Below are 10,416 nucleotides of genomic sequence, written 5' to 3'. Positions count from 1 at the left end.
CTGGTTTTCAGTGAAAATTTTAACGGCTGATGAGAGATTTTGAGGTGATTCTGTCGCTTTAAGGACTTCCCACGGTGCGAGACGTCGCTCAGCGCTCTCAGCCGCCGTCGTCAGCCTGTTCAAGCTGAAAACCTCCACATTTCAGGCTCTATTGATCCAGGACGTCGTGAGAGAACAGAGAAGTTTCAGAAGAAGTCGGTTTCAGCATTTTATCCGGATATTCCACTGTTAAAGGAGATTTTTTTAATGAAAGACGTGCGGACGGGTCCGCCGATGCGACGCTCTGCCACAGGAAAAACACCTCTGTTGAAAGCCTTAAGGACAAGTTGGAACATGTCCTGCTGTTAAACAATTTCTCATATACTCACTCCACTGAAAGCCATCAAAAGCCGCCTGGATTTTACAAATGGTTATCAACACGGAGGTGTTTTTCCTGTGCCGCCGCACCGCGTCGGCTGCGTCCCGACGCGCGGACCCGTCCGCACGTCTTTCATTAAAAAAATCTCCTTTAACAGTGGAATATCCGGATAAAATGCTGAAACCAACTTCTTCTGAAACTTCTCTGTTCTCTCACGACGTCCTGGATCAATAGAACCTGAAATGTGGAGGTTTTCAGCTTGAACAGGCTGACGACGGCGGCTGAGAGCGCTGAGCGACGTCTCGCACCGTGGGAAGTCCTTAAAGCGACAGAATCACCTCAAAATCTCTCATCAGCCGTTAACATTTTCACTGAAAACCAGCTTAATTTTTCGAACCGTGTCCACTTCGATGTGTCTCACAGGTTTAGAAAAAATTTTGATCAAACAACGCGCCAGTCTCTCAGCAACTTCTCAGACAAAGGAATTCCGACGAGGGGCTGGACGACTCCTCCCACAAGGAGTGCTCACAGGCGAATGACGTCACCGACAGGCGTGGAAAAACTCACGCATGCGCACGAGGGTTCAAGCATGTCTGACGTAAAAACATATGAATGAAATCCATATAGTTTTTGAAAAAAATAAAAAGGACCGTTACTTTATTGACAGCCCTCGTATGATGCTACAAAATGGGAATTTCTGAGTTGGCGAAATGGGAGTAGGCCAACTGGGCATAAACCTTGTATAGCATCTTTTACTGTCTTTGGTAGTTGTTGGTGATGGTGGCGAAAGAATCCAGAGACCAGAAAACGTAAACTAAGTCGGGCAGATTGTGTCTGAATCAAAAAGTTTTCGAGGACATTGCTGCCGCATTTGCAACACATGGGTGTGAGAAGACGGCAAGCCAGTTTCATGGCACCTAAAGACCAAGTACAAAAAAGTGAAGGATCACAATGCAAGAAGCGGAAGAATTCAGCTTGAGCCAGATTGAGTTTGGATGCATGTGTAGGATGAGCGGAACTTGAAAAACGGGTCTGAGTGCTGTCCGACTGATCCAGATTGAATCCAACTCAAACTGGTTTCCCAACCCCAATTTAAAGGGAGTCAAAGGCACCCAGACAACGCTAAAGGAATTAATGGCTTCTGTGGCTGTAATTGGAGAACCTGTGCAAAGTACAACTTGGGTCTATTGCATCACCAGTCACAGCTTCATGATGGAGTCACACAGAGAAAGTTTTGAATAAAAGAAAATAGATCAAACAGATCTCTGTTACACTCTGTGGCGGTGCAGGGAGGCCAATTTACTGAAATTATGTCAGTCCAAATTCTTATCTACCTGACTGTAGCCATCCTCTGACTTGTCTCAATAAAACATTTCTGTAAAAGTGAGGATTTACTGTGTATTTGTCAGTCTGCCAAAAACTGTAATCCGTGTATTGTACATTTATTTATTTATTTATTTGTATAATTATGTTATAGCTGTGGGCGGCACAGTAGCGTAGTTGTTAGCACTGTTGCCTCACAGTGAGAAGGTTGTTGGATCGCTTCACACCTGGTCTTTTCTGTGTCCCCGTGTTTGCGTGTTGTTCCTCTGGGTGCTCCGGCTTCCTCCCTCATCCTAAGACATGCAGGTTAGGTCATTTGGAGACTTTACATTGACCGTAGTTGCAAGTGTGAATGAGTTTTTCTGTCTGTATGTGGCTCTGCGACAGACATCCTGTCCAGGGTCTGCCCCGCCTCTCGCCCTGTGACTGTTTGAGTTAGACTTCAGTACAGGTCCACAACAGGAACACTCCTTTTTTTTTTTTTTTTGGGTGAAGAGCGACTTTTGAAGGCATGAAGACATTTTTCCAAATTATGATTACTATCCATCCATCCACTTTCTATACCCGCTTACTCCAGTTATGGGTCACAGGAGGCTGGAGCCTATCCCAGCAGTCATAGGGCATGAGGCAGGATACACCCTAGACAGGATGCCAGAGACAGACAAATGCATTCGCACACATGCAAACTCCACACAGAAAGGCCACAGGTGGGAAGTGATCCCACGAGCTTCTTGTTGTGAGGCAACACTGCTAACCACTAAGTCACTGTGCTGCCTGTAATTATTGTTACTGAGGATGAATGTATTTTTAATGAGTAAACCGCAACCACCAGTCTTTGATCCACATTGCTCAGTCAGTTTTACTCAGCTTTCCAGTTTTACTATAACTATATTTACTTTCTTACTTTTCTTAATGCATTGCAGAGCTGTTCATTTGTTAAACGTGCATTGGATTGATTTAAATGTACCGGCATTGTGCTCTGTGCACGTGTAGTAATAGAAGTGTCCGATCCTTTCCGCACAAAACCCCTGTTAATCTTTTCAAACCAGGAATTAGGTTTTTTCCTCCTTCCTTGGATGCAGCTTTGCAAACAGCAGTTTGCTGCAGGACTGAATAGTTGTGCAGCAGCTGCAGGAGAATTATGTGTGTGAGAAACAAATCAAACACTCTGAGAACAACATGCAGTCACAGCCGGCACACACGTCAGAAAGGAAATAGTATTTTATTCATTGTGTTGCAGCGTGCGATTAAGGGATTGCTGTAATATTTGAAGTTTGAGTGACGCCTGTGAACCAGCGATTCTGCCTGCTGTCATTTAGGCTGAACGCTTGCCAGCCAAAGACATTTGATTTCCTTCTCGCTGTGCAGGAGCAGCCTGTTTGATGTGACGCGCAGCAGCATGGAGGCTGCAGACCTGAGCAGACTGTGCAGGGCCACGTCTCTGTCACACATCGATGACAGCATCATGAGGTGACGTTTGATTAAATTACCATCAGGCTGCCGGCGTCCACGCTGTTTGTGTCCGTCACTAATGTTGTGGTACACACTGCAGAAAATTCCACGGCTACAACTCGCTGAAAGAGTATTACGAGATGGAGAGCTGCGTGCACTACATCCAGAACGTGAGTGTGTCAGCATATGATTCAGTTTAACCATCTAATTTACATTTGGCAGATACGAGGTCTGTTAGAAAAGTATCGGACCTTTTTATTTTTTTCAACAACCTGATGGATTTGAATCACGTGTGCTTGCATGAGCCAACCTTGAATCTTCGTGCGCATGCGTGAATTTTTTCACGCCTGTCGATTGCGTCATTTGCTGGTAAGCAGCCATTGTGTGAGGATGGGTGTAGTCTCTCGTCGTTTTTTCTTTGCAAGGAAATGGCGGAACGACTGGAGCAGCGCGACTGCGTCAAATTTTGCCAGAAACTGGGTGACAGCCAGGTGCAAACCATTCAAATCCATCAGGTTTTTGCAAAAAATAAAAAGGTCAGATACTTTTCTAACAGACCTCGTATTTTTTGACAGCAGCTACAAAAGACGTAGCTCCCCTGTGGACTGCTAGGAGCGAACCCATCAAAAAGAAGTTACACTTAAGTCCATATATATTTTGACCCTGACAAAGATTTTGGTTTTGGTATTGCAGTATTAATAATGAATATGAACTGTCAGCTTTAATTTTAGGGTTATTACATTGAGATTAGGTGGGCAGTGTAGGAATTATAACATTTTTATATACACATCTTCTTTTTTAAGGGACCAAAAGTTGGACTAAGTAGCTGTTTACAACAACAAAAAGAAAACAACAAAGTCAGGTGGATCGTACACAGTGAATCAGTCCAGAGAAAGAAGAGTTCCAATCTGGCAGGCATTACTCTGTAAGGAGCCCAGACTAAGGTTTGGCACATTGTACAAAGGAGGTTATCTGTCAGCAGTGTTTCAGAGGGTAAAGCAGGAGGGTTTAACAATTTAGTAGGCAGTGGGTCTGCTTTAAAAAAGCAGTCCGACAATAGTACAATTTCTTTCAGATGTTAGACAAAACTCAGTCAAATGACATATCGAAGGTTAATAACTGGAATACTATGAATTCTCATTAGGAATACTCACAAGGAACATGAGGAGAATGCAAGAAAGTTGGATGGAACCACCATGATCTGGCAAGGGACATGTGAAATTAAATGATTTGAAGGACGCTAGTCCATTAATGACGGGTGCTTGGAGGATTAACACCAGGAAGAATCAGTACATGAAGAGACTATACACTGAAAAAGAACCAACTTAATTGAATTGTTACGTCCGCCAAGGACATAATAAAATCATTGGCCTTATTTATTTGTTTGTCTGTCTGTTAGCAGGATTATGTCTAAACGCCTGCACAGATTTTGATGAAATTTTCACCACAGATACATATTCGGCCATAGAAGTAGGTGATCTGGATCCAGATTGTGGCTCAAGATTTCACTTTATATAGGCTTTGAAGTATTACGTCAAAACTATGTCACGGATTCTCAGCAATTTTTCATCGCGGATAGATAATAGGGCATGGAAGACTCCAGTGAATTTTGGAGGTGATCCAGATCTGGATTGGCAGATGTCAAAAATCTCTGATTGCTCTTGTTTCAATTGGTAACAGCTAAATGAATGAAATTCTTTGAAATTAAGTTAATAAATTAATCTAATTCATTAATTTAATTTCAAAGAACTTAATTCATTCAGGTGTGACCTGTTGAGACAATTCAATTAAGGTGGTTCAAGTATTTTCTTTTTTTCAGTTTACAACAAAGAATTACAACAAAGGCCAGAATAATGTGGAAACTTAATATTAACCTATGATCACTGTGAAGACGAGAGAGAAAACGCAAAAGATGCAGAAAGAAAATGCTGTAACTCTCACAGTGATTCATCCAGTGACAGTCTACAAGCTCATTGTCATTATTTGTTTCCAGCTCAAATATGATATATTAAAATCTTTGCCAACGTGAAAATAAATATGGACCGAACTGAGTCAACCGATATACTCTACCTATCTATTATTTCTAATACTAGAACTGCACTGATAATACAGTGCTGTACTCGCAGGTTTAAGTGGTGCTGCTGTTGTTTCTCCTCCAGGTCACAGTGCCTCTCCTCCTGGTGAACTCCTCAGATGACCCCCTGGTTCATCATTCACTCCTCTCTACTCCTCGCACACTTGCAGGTATATGTGTTCCTGTCACACCAAATGTGTCATTTACATGTCTGCACAGCTCGAGTGTACCCTGGGGGGAGGTCAGCATAAATCAACACTATTTGGAAAAGGTTGGGAAAACCTGCGCCATTTCTGAACATGCTCAAAAATAACTGGGAGAGTTAGCCAGATTCTTGACAAACTCAGCCACCTTGCCTTTGGGCGTCTCAGTGCAGTTTGTCTGTCCACTTTTCAGCCTGAGCACAGAAAGAATTACCCTGATATACTGTGTGTCATGATTTGAGGACACAGTGTTCATCCAGAGTTGCTATGTGTTCATTCTGAGCGCGGCTGTCCTGACCCCAGCGCGAGCGTGGCCCAGGTGGCTAGGAGTCCACCAAGCGGCTTGTAACTCATCCCATTATAGCACCAAACTCAGCCAGGTTGTGGGTCAGTTTCTCCAAATCAATGTTCTGAAATGTCTGCTGCAGAGACCACGGGTCAAAGGTCACCGTGAAGCAGGGTGTGCTCAAGTTGGGACACATTACTGAGCCATCACAAAATATGGACTTTTAGCTCCTCAGAGAGACTGTTTCAAACATACGAGTAGAGCGTTGTTGTCACAGTGGTAAATGTCTTGTGTCACTGAACCCTTTGTTGTTCCTCTCAAGTTGAACCCAGCGTCTTAAGTGTTGATTCAACTCAACACGACCGGCACAGTCTTCTTAAATTTTTCAGAGTCATGTGAGCCGGCTGGCCTGCTGGATTATATATATAGCTGTGTGTGTGCATGCATGCATGCTGCACTTTGCTGTACACAAACTCGTGCGTGTGCGCGTGTGTGCATGCCAAACTTTGTTGTATGCAAACTGTGTTTGTGTCAGTGAGCATGCACAGCCTTTAATCTGTGAACTCTTGAATCTGTAATCAGACTCAATAATAAAGCCTTGGTACACCAGTATCTAGGTGTGGCGGCTGACTTATTTTCATTTTGTTTCCTGCCTGATGCCGTCTGCCTCGTACAGCAAAATGTAGAACAGCAGAAGAGTGAGTAAGTTAGTCACAACTTGTGTAGTCAGTAACTCAGAAACAATAAATGCTGTCATTCTATAACTTGATACATTAAAAGAAAACATAATGAGGATGAACTTTGACTCACCAGGGGCCTCATTTATAAATCATTGCACAGAATTTCCACTAAAAGTATACTTATGAACTAAAGGAAAACAGTGTACGAACAAAAACAAAACAGATTTATTAAACCATTTGTACACACACCTAGAAGCAAAATCATCTTTATAAGTCACACCAAACTTTGATTTGTGCACACGTGGACCTGCCTTATATCCCACCCACATTCAACCACAAATTACGGTTGAACCAGTATCAGATTAGGACCCAAAATGCAGGGAAACTGAATGAAACAAGATAATTTATTGTGATAATTTGTGATAATGTGAGAATTTATCAGTTGTGATAACCAACTTGACTAGAATGGGTTATGAGCCAGGACCAAACAGCTGTGACGGAGCTGACAGGAGGCATGATCACTGGAAGCACAGAAAAAGAGGAATTGTCAAAACCAGAGAAACACAGACTCATGACAAAAACAATCACTACTAAAATCCAAGTCCGAGGACTGAGGCCAGGCACCACTTAGGCAGAGGTGAGTGTCTGGCGATTGTGGAGAGACAGGACTGGGGTTTAAATACAGGTGATGCTGATTGAAGAAAGGTGTGTGAATCAGCTAGCTCCATGATGTGGCGCCTGGAGAAACGGGAAGGGAGGGGGAGCAGGGCAAACACCAAGGCAGCACAACGCAAATGATCAATGCAGAACACCTCATGAATACTCAGACGTCTGCATGAAGCTCAGAATGTGCAGTTACCAAGAGAAAGAGCAGGAAAAAAACAACTCTGTAACAGAAATCAATGCACTTGTGTAATCACAGCAGTGGCATACCAAAAAATAATCAATGCAACAAGTGGGAACACTATTTCTGAAGGCGGCCACAATTGTGTTTGATCTGACCGATCACTTACGGTGCTGCATGTTTGGTTTTAATTTAGACATCACACTCACTTACGGACATAACTTTAAGGAGCTTTAACAAGTATTAAAAATCCCACCACAACAATCAGCATGAAAATGTCCAATTAACAGAATAAATAGACAGTTATTTATCATTACAGTTGTCCCAGAATCATTTGCACTGCTATGATGTCACTGCGCTGCTGTTAGGATAAAACTTTCCCAATAAATTTTGATCAGCAAAAAAGACATGGCCCTGTTTTTAATATACAATTGCAGAAGGGACATGATTTGTTTCATGCCAGTATAACAGGCAGGATCTTGTCCAAATGATGGCGATAATGCAGTCATGCTCACCGCTAATATAGCTTAGCAGCTGCAGCACACTGACAAAATGTTAAACATGATTTAGATCTGATTCATCTTATGTATTTCACAGTTGAACAGTCCCTCTGAAATAACTATGGCTCACAATCACATCTAACAACACTATTGTAATGTGTGTTACTGAGTGGAAATAAATTTACACGTTATGACCGTCTCACATACAGCATCGTTATTTTTATGTGCAGTGATGCTACCACTAACATTGTAACCCTCTCCAAAATGTTTGTATGTGAGGGTCACATATGCGTTAATATTCCCATGCACGTCTTTTAGCTCCAATTTTACGCATGCACAACGGTTATAAATGAGGCTCCATGTGATTTAACACACAGATGTTGGATGATGCACATGTTCCTCTAATCACAGCCACAGAAGCCAGTAACACCTTCAAAGCTGTCTGGGTGTCTTGGTGGCTTCCTCCACTACTTTCCTTCTTGCACCCTCATTTTGAGAAGGTCTGAGTATTTAGAGTCTTGGTGCTTCCTGGCTTACTCAAATTAGTGACAGTGAGTTGTGTTCCTCTCCATTTCTGTTTGCCTTTTTAGGAAAAATGATGAATGTGATGTTTGCCCTGACCCAGCATGGTGGTCACATGGGCTTCTTTGAAGGAGCAGTGCTGATCCCTCAGCCCCTCACCTGGATGGATAAAGTCATAGTCCAGTACGCAGATGCCATCTGCCGGTGGGAGAAGAAGCAGCCAGCCCACAGTGACAGGACGTTTTACCTGCAGGGCACAGCAGCAGTGCATACTGGGTAATACATATAGTGTGCAGTATGACCGGAGGGAAAACAAGTGGAGACAGAAAAGACTCAGCTTTCTCTATTTCATCAACTTTAGTACAAGTTGTCTTAATATTATGCTGCGTTTCAGACAAAGTATAAAATCCCAGTACATTAGTACCTCAAAAGATTCCAGCTGCTGGGCAACAAACTGAAAAAAGGCACTGGATGGTGGATGCGCACCCTGCACAATGCTAGATATAAGTTTATCTCTTATGAGTTGTGAATAATTACTGTCATGTGTACAGTGAACTTCCAGGGACCAGGCGTAGTTGGGTTGGATTTTTTTTTTTTTAATGACTTTATTCTTACTCCACCATGAAGTCACTTATACTAATCAATCACAAATACTTTACTGATGGTGGGGAGGTGATGGTCTAGTGGTAAAGTGTTGGGCTTCAGACCAGAGGATCCTCAGTTCAAAATACAGCCAGACGAGACCGAAAAATCACTATGTAGTGCAGCAGAAAACTGAAACAATCCTTCACGTGGTGATACGAGCAACAGATTTGGCATGAATGTTCTTCATAAATCAGTGTTTGAGAGAAACGTGCTGGCCACTTGAAAATCCAATATAGTGGCCAGGTAGGAGTCAGTGAAGAATTACACGGGGATCAAAATTTAGAAATGCTCCAATCATATTGACAAGTATAACAGTATTTGTCGGATCATAAATACGAGGTCTACTAGAAAAGTATCCTACCTTTTTATTTTTTCAAAAACTATATGGATTTGAATCACGTGCGATTACATCAGCCAACCTTGAACCCTCGTGCGCATGCGTGAGTTTTTTCACGCCTGTCTGTGACGTCATTCGCCTGTGAGCACGCCTTGTGGAAGGAGTGGTCCAGCCCCCTCGTTGGATTTTCATTGTCTGACTTCTTCCTGAGAGACTGGCGCTGTGCTTGATCAAAATTTTTTCAAAAACTGTGAGGCACATCCGAGTGGACACCATTCAAGAAATTCAGCTGGTTTTCAGTGAAAATTTTAACGGCTGATGAGAGATTTTGGATTGTTTCTATCGCTGTAAGGACTTCCCACGGAGCGGGACGTCGCGCAGCGCTCCGAGCGACGTCGTCATCCTGTTTCAAGCTGAAAACCTCCAAATTTAAGCCTCTGTTGACCGAGGACGTCGTGACAGAACAGAGAACTTTCAGAAGAGGTCGGAATTAGCAGTTTATCCGGACATTCCACTGTTAAAGGAGATTTTTTTAATGAAAGCCATGCGGACGGATTGGCGCGTCGGCTTGCAGCCGCCACAGGAAAAATAAGTATTTGAACACCTGTGAAAATCAATGTTAATATTTGGTACAGTAGCTTTTGTTTACAATTACAGAGGTCAAATGTTTCCTGTAGTTTTTCACCAGGTTTTCACACACTGCAGCAAGGATTTTGTTCTACTCATCCATATAGACCTTCTCTAGATCTTTCAGGTTTAGAGTTTCAGCTCACTCCAAAGATTTTCTATTGATTTCAGGTCTGGAGACTGGCCAGGCCACTCCAGGACCTTGAAATGCTTCTTAAGGAGCCCCTCCTTTGTTGCCCTGGCTGTGTGTTTGGGGTCATTGTCATGCTGGAAGACCCATCATGTTTTTTTTTTTCTTTTTTTCAAGCCGACGGGACCCACAGTCTGACGTGCACCTGCTACATCGGATACCGCAAAAGGCTGTGATCACTTTTATGTTTTCACTCTTTTCTGTCCCTTCATATTTTAAATGTTTTTGCAGTGCACAGCTGATTGCACCTGCAATTCATGGAGGAAATTGTACACCTTACCTTTGATTTAGAGATTGTAGAAAGAAGAACTTGAGGGACAAATTCTCCAGAAAATCCAGAAAACGCATAATCCAGAAAAATTGCATAAAGATGCA

The 10,416-nt window shown here is 42.7% G+C and overlaps 1 protein-coding gene across 4 annotated transcripts in view; it reads left to right on the top strand.

Annotated features, from left to right (window-relative positions):
• LOC117515299 (monoacylglycerol lipase ABHD2-like) overlaps window positions 1–8,550 on the top strand; it is a 39,258-nt gene extending 30,708 nt beyond the window's left edge. For all 4 annotated transcript variants that reach the window (XM_034175793.1, XM_034175791.1, XM_034175792.1 and 1 more), the window contains 4 exons: window positions 3,050–3,151; window positions 3,234–3,303; window positions 5,293–5,377; window positions 8,311–8,550. In XM_034175793.1, coding sequence (XP_034031684.1) covers window positions 3,050–3,151; window positions 3,234–3,303; window positions 5,293–5,377; window positions 8,311–8,522 — 469 coding nt within the window. In that variant the 3' untranslated portion in view covers window positions 8,523–8,550. The remainder of the gene's footprint in view (window positions 1–3,049; window positions 3,152–3,233; window positions 3,304–5,292; window positions 5,378–8,310) is intronic.
• The last annotated feature ends 1,866 nt before the right edge of the window (window positions 8,551–10,416 follow it).

This window comes from Thalassophryne amazonica, chromosome 8, assembly GCF_902500255.1.
Source record: "Thalassophryne amazonica chromosome 8, fThaAma1.1, whole genome shotgun sequence".
Taxonomy (NCBI): Eukaryota; Metazoa; Chordata; class Actinopteri; order Batrachoidiformes; family Batrachoididae; genus Thalassophryne; species Thalassophryne amazonica.
This window is presented reverse-complemented; position numbering and strand designations above follow the sequence as displayed.